Source organism: Leguminivora glycinivorella, chromosome Z (genome assembly GCF_023078275.1).
Source record: "Leguminivora glycinivorella isolate SPB_JAAS2020 chromosome Z, LegGlyc_1.1, whole genome shotgun sequence".
Lineage (NCBI taxonomy): Eukaryota > Metazoa > Arthropoda > Insecta > Lepidoptera > Tortricidae > Leguminivora > Leguminivora glycinivorella.
Window position 1 is genome coordinate 53,057,292 of NC_062998.1, and position 14,811 is coordinate 53,072,102.

The 14,811-nt window shown below is 39.2% G+C and overlaps 1 protein-coding gene across 1 annotated transcript in view; it reads right to left on the reverse strand.

Moving 5' to 3' along the window:
- Positions 1-14,811, reverse strand: part of LOC125241875 — a 108,274-nt gene that overhangs the window by 20,717 nt on the left and 72,746 nt on the right. The window contains exons 4-6 of the mRNA XM_048150560.1: positions 13,919-14,003; positions 2,622-2,859; positions 1,786-1,980 (exon numbers count right to left, since the gene is read on the reverse strand). Coding sequence (XP_048006517.1) covers positions 1,786-1,980; positions 2,622-2,859; positions 13,919-14,003 — 518 coding nt within the window. The remainder of the gene's footprint in view (positions 1-1,785; positions 1,981-2,621; positions 2,860-13,918; positions 14,004-14,811) is intronic.

The window sequence follows — 14,811 nt, forward strand, 5'->3', positions numbered from 1 at the left end:
ATTTCGAACGGTTATTTCGTTTTGCAGGTAAAGCATATCGCAATGCAGGTGACAGTGTATGAGTAATATAATATATCATAATATTTGTTTATGTTTTCTTTGAATTGATGCAAGTATAATTAAGATGAATGGCACAATTTAGATTTCTATCAACCCCTTTTTGCCAAGAGTGGCACTAAAACTTTAGTAGTTCGTGCTCTGCCTACCCCTTTATGTGATACAGTCGTGATTGTATGTATGTATAATGAAGAGAAGACATCTGAGTATGTTTTTATACAGTTGTACCACACCTCGGACAAACATATGAAAGAGGCGCGTTCCTACGCAGACAGTCTAAGCTCGTGTAGGTGAACTGAACACGTACCATGCTTGTATAAGTGAGATATGACAGGTCGACTGTTTGCCGAGAGCGTTTCACCGGGGAGCGGGAGTAGCCATACTGTATGATAGTACTCTTTTTTATACTGTGACTGTACTGTAAACGCCCAGTGCCCACTTTCCTCGCTGTACCGTAAACATCGCATACTTGTCTACTCCACATTTCCTATGAACCATAGTATTACTGTACAATCTAGATTGCCTATGAACCACGTCCATAAAGGCATCACCAGACTAACAGTAACGTTACTGCCAATTTGCCTCGTGACATATCATCGTATCGGTAAATCCGTTACGTGTAACGGCCACTTTACGGAACTATCTTTAATCTGACGTATTTGTGACGTATTCGTGAGTGGCATGACAGTTGCAACGTGTTTTTGTTGTGCCGCTATGGCACAGTCACTGGTCCCACCGCGAGCTAGTAAACTATGAGCTATCGGCTATAAAAACGAACAAAAGATAATCACTCCCATGTAAATAAAAGAGACACGGCGATGTTTATAGTTACTCGCCCATGGATTATTAGCTGCAGCGGTGAGCTATCAATATCGCCGTGTCTCTTTTATTTGCACGGGGGTGCTTATCTTTTGTTCGTTTTTATAGCCGATAGCTCATAGCTTACTAGTTCGCGTTGGGACCAGTTCAAATGAGCGGCATCATGACAGTCGAAATCGAAATGTATGAAACAGCCAAAATTTTTTTTGCGATTTCTGCATTGGTCCCATAATTAAAGCTGTTCATCATGACCCCAAAAGTTACTATGTAACGTTTGAACGGTCCTTTTGATTTCACTGTGTACAGAGTAGCTGTAATATTTGTATAGTCATCGATTTTGATAGGGTTTTGTGAGGGTTAAGTAAACGTGTCTAATTTAATTGAAGTTTAACGTTAACCTTTGAGAACGATTAAAGGTTAAATTTTAACAAATATATTCATGCGGTGAAGAGTTAAAATAACATTATACCGGCGAGGCCGCCAAAATCATTGCCAACGAATCTATGAAGCCTAATAGCAAAGGTCGCTCTCCAGTTCTCTCCACTAAGATACTGGTGTATCTAACTTCTTACGAGTACAACTACATACCGAAAACTAACATTTTCACTAACTTAGGATGATTTTTCCTTGTGTCAAAGCAAAGGAACTTATAGTCAAATGACTTCAAAAGTGTGTGACGCCATTTGCAACACTCATAAGCAATAACCCTTGTAGTAAAAGAGAAGTTTAAAGTCCAAAAATGACCAACATTTTAACTAATGTAGCACGATTTCTCCCTCTTGTCAATGCAAATAGCTGTCAAAATACTTTAAAAGTCTGTGGCCTTCTCAAAATCTCTCCGCTTATCCCGCGTCTAAAATGATACATACCGACGCTAATTTTAGTCAAAAATATAGCATAAACACATACCTATGCCTCCTCCAAAGCTCCCAGCTGATGAACCCTTGCAACGCCGGGTTGCTCTCGTCAACCAGCGATCCGCCTCGTGCGCGGCAAAACGCGATGGCATCGCGGAAGTTGGTCGGCTGCCGATCGTAGAAGATGTAGCATTTGCCGTTGTAGGTGGCCGTGCTGCCGGGGGGCTGATCTCGGAATTGTGGGCATCTGTTGGAGAGAAATTAGTGCAGGAGTTTCGATTGATATTGGCCGGTTGACCAGCTTTTTGAGAAGCACGGGTCATCAAGAATAGAGGAAAAGCAAACACATTTAAAGACAAGGAACATTTCACAGTTACATTCAGAGATTAGATAGAGACTTAGGGGTTGTGCCGAAGACCGGGGGAAGTCTAGGCCGGGAAAACGCTAGATTGAAGAAGAATATAGATTGAAGAACCAGGGATTTCGGCTCTTTTGTCTTTGGATGCGTCTATATCATACACGGTGATGAAATAGGGGAAGGGCCGGTTGAAACAGAAGTAAACCCATTTAAAGAAGCTGATGAAGTTAACTTTTTTAAATTTTCTCTTGTTTTAACGCAGTTGGTCCTATGGGAACATTTTTTTTTGTAATACCCACCTTTCAATAGGCAACTGATCCGTATACACGATTGCTTCGCATGTCGACAGTTGGCTCAGAGTAGAAGCCTCTAGATGGACACTGACGAACGCCCCAGGCATAGGAGGGTTGCATGGTAGGAAGAGGGGTTACCCTTAAAAAAGCTGGTGATGATAATGTCTATCTCTTCTCTGACTTTAATGCATTTGGGCATTTAGCCTGTAAAAGACTCTTAAATAAGTCACTTTTTACCTTTCAATGGGCAATGCTTGATCCGTATACACGAAAGCTTCACATATAGACAGCTGGCTGGGCGTAGAAGCTTCTAGATGGACGCTGACAAACGCCCCAGGCATGGGGGGGTTGCATGGTAGGAAGAGTGGTTGCCCCTCCTCTAGGAAGCCGGTGAACCGGTTGCAGATGGGGTTGGTGCCGAGATCTGGTCGGTTGTTGCCGACTCGTACCACGATCACTGCTGGCTTGTTCGCTCCTGGGGAGAAGGGTACAATTTAGTTTGAAAAATACGAAATATCAAGTAGGTAAATAGGTACTTAAATATATTATACATATATTTACTTGAAAAAGTCATATGTTCACGAAAGTTGATAAATAATATTTCAAGAGAAGCAAAATTAACAAAAAAACTGTCAAAACTGAAGATTTTGGACTACTATTATATGTAGAACCTACTCTTTTAGATTTGCAGGCATCCATATAATCTATGTGGGAATTTACGCAAACAATCACCAAAAAGATTTTTTCTAAGGTAGGTAAATTTTATGTTTTTTCTACTCAGAATCACGAGCCCTTTCGATCTAGGACAAAAAACAAGAGACAAAAAAATGGTCCTTAAATTTTCTATTATTTCACATACGTACTTTCACTTTGTAATCGTTGTACAAAGTGTTTGAAAAATGGTAACGAAGTGGAAAAATTAAATTTGGGCCAATTTTTTTACCTAGTAGGATCAAAGGGGCTCGTGATTCTATAAGTAGGAAGAACATTAAATTTACCTATTTTGGAAATAAAAAGTTTTAAATCTGTGAAGATGCCCATTTACCCGCTAAAAATCAGGTGAGCCGTATGTTTCTTTGCCACCGCCGCGATATAAAGAAACTTATAAAGGTTTTAAAACATAGTTTCCCTTAACTTCATAAGTTTCTTAGGGCCACTTGCACCAACGAAAACGGAGGGTTAACCCGAGGATTAACCCACCATTTTATATGAAATTCGACAGATGACAGCCCACTAACCCTGAGTTAAGTGGTTGCTGCAAGTAGGCCTTAATCTTATGATTTCAAAAATATCAGAATGATTGACTTCCCTATATTTTCCTTTTCTGTCAACATGTCATTAGAATTAGCCAGAAAGGACACATTTCATCCCTTTTCATCCCCCGCCATTTTTCTAAACGGGAAAAGTATTACAGTACAAAAATATTATTAGTAAAGTTACATATTACAAAACCGCACTTATGTTTGTTGTGTATACTATTTACTATTAAACCACAATTATTAAAACCTTTCTAATACCCACAAACTACGTAAGCCACAGGTCAAAATATTACGTGAATCCAAACGCCAGTAATCATAACAATAATTGTCGTGTCAATTAAACCTAACACACGTTCAAACGTTTCCGTCGGTTATGCAACGGTTGCATAACGAGAAAGTGATGGAAATTTCGAGAAATCACCATAATTATCGACAGCTTGGCTTGAGTCACGCTTGGATTTCACATCACACGTGATAGCATAGTAATAGCACACCTCGGACAATGGCGATCAAATATAAGAAAGAGGCCCGTTCCTAACGCACACAGTCTAAGCTCGTGTAGGTGAACGCGTACCATGCTTGTATGAGTGAGATATGACAGGTCGACTGTTCGCGTTTTTGACAGGCGGTAACTGTGAGGTAACCGAGAGCGGGTGGGCGGCACTTTCAGCGGAGAACGGGAGTGGTCATACTGTACGATAATACTCTTTATTATACTGTGGTGATGGTGTGTTAATGTGTTAATGTGAGGTCCCAATTACAGATGTAATGTAAGCATTAGATCATTTAGATCGTATTATCTCGGAAACGTTCGTAATTTGTCGTGATAGTTCGACCAATGTATCAATGTATGTCTCGGTGAGAACTTCTGTGGGGGTAAATGCATGTTTACCATTTACTTAAGTTAGTTTTTATACAAAATATGTTAACTCTGTTTTTTTCTCCTAATAAATAAAAATTCTAAGAAAGATAAACTCTAGATAAACTCTAAGAAAAAAACATACCTCAGTACCATACAGAAAAAGGTACGGTGGCCTAGACGGCGTTACACCTTTGGGGGACGCTCGCCTAGAATATAGAATATTAATATTAGCGCCAGCTAATATTAATATTCGAAACATTAACACATATCAAGCTAAGAATATGGGCCAAATTGTCAAAACTGAGGTTCAAAGTTTTAAGCCTGTGTCAAGAGATGGCAGTCTATGCACTGTGATCACATCACACATTTTACTTCGACAGTATCTACAGAGTGGGGCCTGTAACAAAGGCGAAGAATTGAACTCCTTATACTGATCAACATTTGTTCGGCGACTTTTAAAAATAACTTGTATTTTGATTTTTATCACCCTTGAAAGTTTTTTCTAAGAGGTAATGTATTGCGCATTCTGTTAAGTCTAAAGTGTGACAGACAGACAACGTCAATGATAACAATAATGGCGTACATTGAAGCTAATATTTATTTTATATGAAAAAATAAAAATATAAAGACTTCATAATTTTTAAAAGTCACTGAACAAATGTTGATCAGTATAAAGAGAATAGCCTACAGTTCAATTCTTCGCCTTTGTTACAGGCCCCACTCTGTATAATACTCGATCCTCTTTGGTACAAAATTAGCGTTCTACAATAAAAAACTACAAGATAAAGTAAAATTATTCAGATAAACAGTTTGTATCACTTTCTACAATCGGCGGGCACTGAAGCCTGTCCACAAGTCATTCTGATAATAGCATAGAAAGGAGGGCTTTGACTTAAGGTTTCTATAATATACCTTCTGTAATAGTTGACTATTAGAGCTAGAATATTCTAAAGAGATGGAGGAAAGTCTTAATCGTACGTCTTGTACACCGTGGGCCTGAATAACCAAAAGATTTTTAACCCCCGACGCAAAAATGACGGGGTATTATAAGTTTGACGTGTCTGTCTGTATGTCTGTTTGTCTGTCCGTCTGTGTGTGTGTCTGTCTGTGGCATCGCAGCTCCCGAACGGATGAACCGATATGGATTTAGTTTTTTTTTTCTGAAAGCTGAGTAAGTCGGGAATGTTCTTAGCCATATTTCATGAAAATCAGTTGAAAAAAAAACAATATTTCGAGTCATTCAGGCCCACGGTGTATAGACGGCGAGCCAACTCGTTAGGCATATTACGAACTGTATTTTTGTTTGACGACCGATCTGGCCTAGCGCGTAAGTAACCCTGCCTGCTAAGTACGTTTTCATATTATCCGATCCGATATCGGATGTCGGACCGATATCCCATATATTTACGCCGCCATCTTTGTTTTTTTCCGCTGAAATCCGATATAACCCGATAATCTGTGATCTGTGATCATAACACAAATAAATGCATTTACCGGAATTCGAACCCAGAACCGCGGCTTAACAGGCCAGACCGGTCGTCTTCTCTTTTCAGGCTACTTATAACAATTACTAAATAAAAAAAAACTAAAATTTGACTATTTGGCCCGTGACCGTGACCTTCATATGTATTAATAACAAAAAATAAAACCGCCTTCAAAAAAAGCGTGTTCAAAACACGGAGAAACTAAAAAGCCAAAAATAATAAGCCTTCGAATTCAGATTTCTTATCGGATTGCAATAATCTGAATATCCAAATTATAAACAAATCAATTATTTTTGGAGTCGGTTCCAGACCTGTTCGTCGCCTTGCTATTTCCTGTTTGCCCCACCCAACCATACGCAGGCTGGCCCCGACTCCAAAAATAATTGATTTGTTTATAATTTGGATGTTCAGATTATTGCAATCCGATAAGAAATCTGAATTCGAAGGCTTATTATTTTTGGCTTTTTAGTTTCTCCGTGTTTTGAACACGCTTTTTTTGAAGGCGGTTTTATTTTTTGTTAAAAAGTTAATTTATTTGTTGATTTTTAGTGGTTCCTAGTGATATTATATGTATCAGTCCGAATATAAGTACAGTAGTGAAAGAATTATCCTTTAACTCCTAACCGTTGAGGAGTTGACCTTCCATCATCAGCTCAGCCACATAAAATTATTACCATCAGGCGTAAATACTGGTGTACCTTTGAAAAATACACTAAGAACATTACATGTGCCTATAACATTTGAAGAGTTCCCTCGATTTCTCCAAGATCCCATCATCAGACCCCGACTTGGTGTCAATGGGACCATCTCGGGGTTATACCCGTTCGATCAAAAAAAAAATTTTTGAAAATCGGTCCACGATTCTCGGAGATATCGAGTAACATACATACAAAAAAAAAATAAAAAATAAAAAAAAAAAACATTCAGTCGAATTGATAACCTCCTCCTTTTTTGAAGTCGGTTAAAAATAGGCTATTTTCCTATACTTCAAATAAAACATGTTATGCAGTGCACGAAATAAAGCACCAAATAGAAGAAAATATGGACAGTAGTTATGTTTAAACATAATTTATATTTAATAAGTCAAAGAGAAAGATATAAAGTAAATGAATTGACAGTGACGTCACTCCTCAGTATTTCATAGTAGTTCCATATTAGCAAATCGTTTTGACAGTTCTTAAAAAGAAGCTGATTTGACTAGTAGGAAACTAGCCTATTGTCAAATATTAATATTAGCCCCATCCAGACAACCTTACGGCGTACATTTTTCTTGATGGTTCAATGTAAGTTTTTTACTTCTGTCTATTCAGAGTAATATATGTGTTTACTCTAATTCAATACGAATATTAACTAACTGAAATATTCAAAATCCAAATAACAAGCTCCAATGGTCAGGAAAGACGTTTTTTATCACCACACGACCCACTTACTGAAGATACTATGACATAACAGCGGGTTATATTTAATAGCTAATTAGGCGTTACAATTGATACCCGTTTAACTAGATTTAGATAGCAGGGTTGTCAATTATTCCAACGGAATAAAATAACTATCTTCTTCTTTCTCGATTCCTCATGGCTGAGGGTCGCGACCACACGAGGTCGTTATTTTTCGCACCAAAGCTCTCCACTCCGCACGGTCTTCTGCAGTCCTCATAATAGGCGCCTGTGTTAATCCCTGGCAGGCCTTCTTAACGCTGTCCACCCAGCGGGTCGGTGGATGGCCACTTCCCCGTCCTCCATCCACCATGCCAACCATAATGCGTTTCTCTAGGTTTTCCGCGGCTCCTGTCTGGCCACGTGTCCAAAGTAGTACAGGATAACTATAAGTACCTCCATAGTACAGTCAGCTGCAGAGAAGTAGACCCCCCTGCAAACAATTTTTTATGGAAGGGGTCTACTTTCCTCTGCAGCTGACTGTTTTTTTTTTCATAGAGTCCAGATTTCCATAGAGTAGATACCTAGTCTGTTAATTTAATATTTCTTTTTTTGATGAATACTTTTGCTGATTAAATTGTATCTCGTTTTTTAATGCATGTTAATTATAAGATGTAGGTAATGTTTTGAAAAGAAGTGGCCCGCCGAGTTTCTTGCCGGTCCCATAGTGGATACCCCCCCTCCAACTGAGGGGGGACTGAAATCTTCTCGAGGCTGAGGCGTAGGGTTAGAGCCGGCATAGCTTTATTTGACGTTCATAAGCGCATTGTAATATGCCTACTTGGAAAATAAATATTTCATTTCATGTTCCTCCAGTGGGGCGATTTTTGAATCTTGCATACGGGATTTTGTCACTAAAATACCGATTGAAAACGGTGACTTGCTTATTATTTTCAGTGACAATTTTCTGAATTCGAACGCGTGAGACTCAAAAATCGGCCCCCAGGCAATGAATGGCGAAGTGTCACCGTCGGGCGGGAATTGTCACTAATCTGCTAATATAGAGAACTTGGCTGTAGTTAAAATAAAATATTTTATACCATGCACGAAATAAAGCATCAGATAATTATAAGAAAAACAGGGACAGAAGTTATTTTTAACTACAATTTCTATTTAATAAGTCGGGTAGAAATAAATACTGAGTTGACCGTGACGTCACTCAATTTGATTTCACGTTAATTCCATATTATCAAGTCGTTAAAATTCGTTTTGACAGTTCTTAAAAAGAAGCTGATTTGACTAGGACGCAAGTAGCCTATTGTGAAATAGACCACAGTCATCATGGCACGCTCAAAACTACAGGCCCCGTAGCCGAATGGCATTTCTCCGACGCCAAACGAAAGCGATACGCCGCTGGCTCTGTCGCGCCAATACGCAAGCGCGATAGAGATAGATATCTACTAGCGCTTCGTTTCGTGAGCGTTTCGTGAGCGATTGTGCCATTCGGCTAGCCACCCAGGTGTAGTGCGAAAAGATTTGCCTTCGTATTGTTACGGAAACGTACGAACGTGTCATGCTATTTCAGTCAGTCTCAGTACAAGATGAACTGATATTCACTGAACTAGCATGACAAATACGAACGTTCCCGGAAAGTTACGAAGGGAATCCTTTTTAACCCCCGACGCAAAAACGACGGGGTGTTATAAGTTTGACGTGTTTGTCTGTTTGTCTGTCTGTGTGTGTGTCTGTCTGTGGCATCGTAGCTCCCGGACGGATGAACCGATTTCGATTTAGTTTTTTTTATTTGAAAGCTGTGTTAGTCGGGAGTGTTCTTAGTCATGTTTTATTAAAATCGGTCCACTAGGTCGCGGTCGGGGGTTTTTCAAAATTTTAATATTGTGGTTATCGCAGTATAACTTTTGAGCTGTGCTACAAAATCAGCTCTGTCAAGTGTCAACCCTAATAGGCAGGTAGGTATGTGCGAAAAAATGCGCTACGCTCGACTGGCGCACCGACGCGTGCGCCGGTAGCCGTGCGAATTCAGGGTGATACTACACGGACGGGTTACTAATATATTGTATAGGTACACGAAGACAGTCTGGCCTTAAATTGACGTCAAATAGCCTCCTCAGTCCTCGTGTACATTGTCCAGAATCAATTTTGAACACAGAATTCATCATCATCATCGTCGTCCAAACTCCTTGTTAGTCTTAGTTGACGCGTGATTGACGCTAGATGTCACTTAACACTTTCGAAACCGGGCTCTACGCGGCGCTACGACATTTTCGCTACATACGGGGAAACCCATGTAATCGGCTACGCTTCTACGAGCGGTGTACCCGACAGTCGGGTTCTTGGTAGCGAAAGTGTTAACTATGCCTATACAAATACCTCGCATTTACTGATGTATGGAGTTACAACTCTTCCATTACTTATTCCTTTATGGGACCATCCTCACTCAGGCGACCCATGTCCTGAGACGCGGAACGGACGTCAGCGCCACGCCGCCCGAATGTAATTTAAAAAACGTCTCCTCAGTCCCCTAGGCGACGCAGCGCGCCAAGCGACGTCCCTTGCGCGTCCTTCCTATACAAAATGTACTGAGGAGACGTTTTTTAAATTACATTCGGGCAGCGTGCCGCTTACGTCCGTTCCGCGTCTCAGTACATGCGTCGCCTGAATGTGGATGGTTCCTATGGTTTCCCTCAGAATCGCGAGCTCTTTCAATCCTATTAATAGGAGAAAAAAAGTGTCCCAAGGTTTTTTTCATACATTTTATATGGCGGTAACGGAATGGAAGGTTTGAAAAATGTATGGAAATCTTGGGACATTTTTTTTTCTCCTATCAGGATCGAAAGACCTCGCGATTCTGAGTATGAATCGCGTAAAAAATACTCATGTTACAAAAAAAGTGGGGTGGACGATTTTGAAAAAAATGGTCCATTTCCATAATTTCCAACAAACAGTAAACAGGTGCGGAATCCGGATAGATATTCCATGATAAGTCGAGAAGGACGATAAGAAATCGGCATCAAATGATGGAGGCGCTATTGGACTAAGGGCCGGTTTTTCAATCGCCAGATAAATATATCTATCAGATAAAGTTATCACTATCCTTTTCATCACACATATAAATGACAGTGACAGCTAACATTTATCTGACAGATATTATTTATCTGGCGATTGAAAAACCAGCCCTAAATAAGACTGTTCTGTATACCTGTGTTTGACGACCGGTCTGGCTCAGTCGGTAGTGACCCTGCCTGCTGAGCCGCGGTCCCAGGTTCGAATCCCGGTAAGGGCATTTATTTGTGTGATGAGCACAGATATTTGTTCCTGAGTCATGGATGTTTTCTATGTATATAAGTATGTATTTATCTATTTAAGTATGTATCGTCGCTTAGCACCCATAGTACAAGCTTTGCTTAGTTTGGGGCTAAGTTGATCTGTGTAAGGTGTCCCCAATATTTATACACCGTGTTTTTTTTTGTTTTCCGTTTAATTTGACACGTCGTTAGGTTCATTATCAGGAACCAGGGAACCACTCTGTATAACACTTTTAGTTATATTCGAAAATAAATATTTTTCATCATTTTCATACATAATATATGAATTTATTAGTGTGAGGGCCTCACAGTTAAGAATAACATTCAAGTTAGTGTCAAGTGATTGATGTCAAAACAAATAACATTAGGAATTGGTAAAGGCTATTAATTACCTGTATTTTTTTAATAACTCGATAACCGCAAGAGTTAAGACACTAGTTTCTTAGAAAAAATAATTTTATTTGATGTAAAGAATCCTCCCTTAAAGTTAACGGAATTGAATAACTAACCTAACCACAAAATTAAAATGTTGAAAAAACCCCCGACCGCGGCATAGTGGACCGATTTTCATGAAACATGGCTAAGACCAATCCCGACTAAGTGCGTTTTCACATTATCCGATCCGATATCGGATGTCGGACCGATATCCCATACATTACTGGCGCCATCTTGGAGTTTTTCTATTGAAATCCTTCCGACTTCCGATATCGGATCGGATAATGTGAAAACGGACTAACTCAGCTTTCAGACAAAAAAAACTAAATCTAAATCGGTTCATCTGTTCGGGAGCTACGATGCTACAGACAGACACGCACACAGACAAAAAGACAAAAAGACAGACAGACAGACAGACAGTCACGTCAAACTTATAACACCCCGTCGTTATTGTGTCGGGGATTAAAAACAGGGTGTATATTATTTATTTATTTTCATCTTTGGCTAGTCTGTGGCCAAAAGTAAGCCCATTTATAATAATACTTAATAAAAAAATCATATTTCCATCATATCCAACAAACAGTAAACAGGTGGAATTGTTATTCCATGGAATCCATGGTAAGCCGAGAAGGGCGGTAAGAAAGCGGCATCAAATTGATGGAAACGCAGACGACGAGGTCGACCGAACATGTGGGGCGCTACTTCGGAGAACTGATATAACAGCACGCGGTCTAGTCTCTTATGAACAACTTCATTCCCACATACATAGTATGTATTACATATTACTTGCTTTTGCCTACGGCTTCGCTCGCGTTAGAAAGAGGCATTAAGTTTTTGGTACAAGCTTTTATCACCGACTGTACCTTTCTTTCAACAGTCATCTATTGCTCTCCGAGATGTTTCTAAAAACCCCTTACTCGATGGGGATACGACATTTTATAACAGAGTTCCTATGACCACCTTTCTACTCCATCATCAGATTAGCTTCATGATATATTGCATTGTCACTTGATTTACATATGTATGCAAAATTTCAGCTCAATCGGGAAGTGGGTAAAATTTAGCTTCTACGTTTTGATCCAAACCAAACTAATAACACACAAGGCAAGTTAAATAAAAGCTTGTAATAAAAAGTAGCCTATGTCACTTTCCATCCCTTCAACTATCTCCGCTTAAAAAACGTCAATTCTTCGCTCCGTTTTGCCGTGAAAGACGGACAAACAAACAGACACACACACTTTCCCATTTATAATATTAGTATGGACAACAGAAAACATCTGTTTCTCCGTCATATTGTTTAGTTGTAAACTTTTATTGTTTTTTTTTTCATGTTCTTATATACTGTTTTTTTTTAATTCAAGTTTCATGGCGCATTGGATTTATCTTATCTGTAATGTCATTGAAATATGTTTTCAAATAAATAAATATTAACGCCTGACCATAATAAACTTGCACATCATTTCCTTCCGCAAACAAACTGAACACCTATTAAACGTTTCGAAACGTTCGAGGCCCTCCCTATCCGTTATTAGTTACACAACATGGCGTTACCTTGCTCCATAGGCCGGTAAACATTAAGTGTACTGTTATGGACAATAACGCATTAATTTAACTACATCTACAGCAAGAGAGTAATAGGATAGTTAAAAAACGTTACGTTATAAAAATGTGCTTAAGGTACTGCGGGGAAAATCTCAACTGGGGGGCAAATGTAACTGGCCCATTTTTTCCATGTTTTACAATGTTTGCATTAAATAGAGTGTCCACCGGTTATATATGGTTGGCGTGTTCAGTGGATACATGTAAAACTCAACATCATCGTGTAATAATGGAAAAAATGGATTAGTCACAATTGCCCCCAGTCGAGATTTGCCCCGCTGTACCTTACTTATTTATTGCGAAAATTTTCCAAGAAAAGTGGTCACAAAGAGGGGATGTTGTGCAAAACTTTGCTCAGATGGCGCCTCTAGCACAACGTGTCTCTGTCGCACTTGTTCACACATAAATAAGTGTGACAGTGAAGTAACGAACTCCAACGTGGTAATACGTTCAAATAAGGGCAAATTCAGTTGGCCTAGGAAAGGCTTAAAGCGCACATCATAATTTCATCGAAATTTGGCGGGAAAATAACATTTCTTCAGCGAGACTGTCAAAATCACCGTAATCATTGCTAAGTTTGAATATAATCTTTCTATAACAATCTGCCTAAAACTATTTTGATAGTGAAAAGTTTGTCCAAAAACCGTTTAACACATATAGACGTTCACCCAAATCTTGGTAGGTACTAAAAAAGGCGCTAAAATTCAATTTTCCCCCCTACATTTTCAATCAATTTGTAAGTAGAGGTTATTATCAGTTATGCTTGCATATGGCTCGACGATGATACTCGTAGGCTAGTTTCCTGCTGCTCAAATTAGAACTGTCAAAACGATTTGCTAACGTGGAATTACTATGCCACTCCCGCTCCACGCTGAAAGTGCCGAGATGTGCTTTTGGGCATTTTCAGAATTTGGGATCCAAAATTAGCGTAAATCATTAACAAAATTAACTCGTTGTCAGTTTTGTGACGATAATTAAGCATTAAATTTCAATAAAAATATTGTTTTTGTGTCTTTAAGCGATATTCTGCATTCAGAACGCGAAAAAGTTAATTTTTAGACAGATTTTATGCTTAATTGTCGTCACAAAACTGACATCGAGTTAATTTTTGTTTAACGACTTACGCTAATTTTGGGTCCCAAATTCTGAGATTGCCCGGTACGGTTTTACGGTAAAACATTGAAAAAACTCACCACAACATGGCTTCCCGAAATCCAACCGCACCAACTGGACCATATACGGCTCGAGTAGATTCACGTACCACCACGGCACGCGTTCCTGTATAGAATAGAATCATGTTTAGAAAAGAATAATGGTTATTCAGGCAACACACATAGACACACACAGAAACTACAAAAAACGAATAGCAATTAAAATAATTGCATTATGTGTAGAGGACACAGTTCAGATAAGAAAGCACATCAAATATTTTTTGTGTAAAATACATATTTAATGACATTGAGATTTGTACTATCTGTTTCTTCTGTGACAATTTGATGTTTTCTCTGAAGAAGAACGATATCGTTATATGATAATACATATGTATTATCAGGGGCGGCTCACTCCGCGATTCTATCGCCGCGCTACAAGTACATGCTGGCGGCCGCGAGTTCGCGGCCTAATCAGTAATCAGGGGTGGCGCGCGTTCTCACGTAACGCACGTTCGTACTTTCTATTGTTACTTTACGTCGCGAGTTTTTTTTAAGGTTCATATGCGATGTCCACATGTGGAATGACTAATAATGCTTAGTTAAATAGTCATCATGAATAAAATAGGACAATTTTACACATATCCACTATTGGGACATACCCACGGAAAAGTTCAATAAGGCTTGTGATGTTGGGACTTACAAAAATATATAAATACTGTATATATACTAGAGAGTACCCAAAACTTGACTATAATAGTATAACATTTTATCTGATATTAATTCGTTTTAATCCATACCCAGGTAGCATTTATACGTCTTTATGACGTCCGTTTACGGTACTGCTCGACGTAAGAGACGTCATTTCTTGACGTCGGGGGGTCCCAGCAGATGACGTCAATTTGTCACAGCCTCAAGACGTCAGTTTACAGACCTAA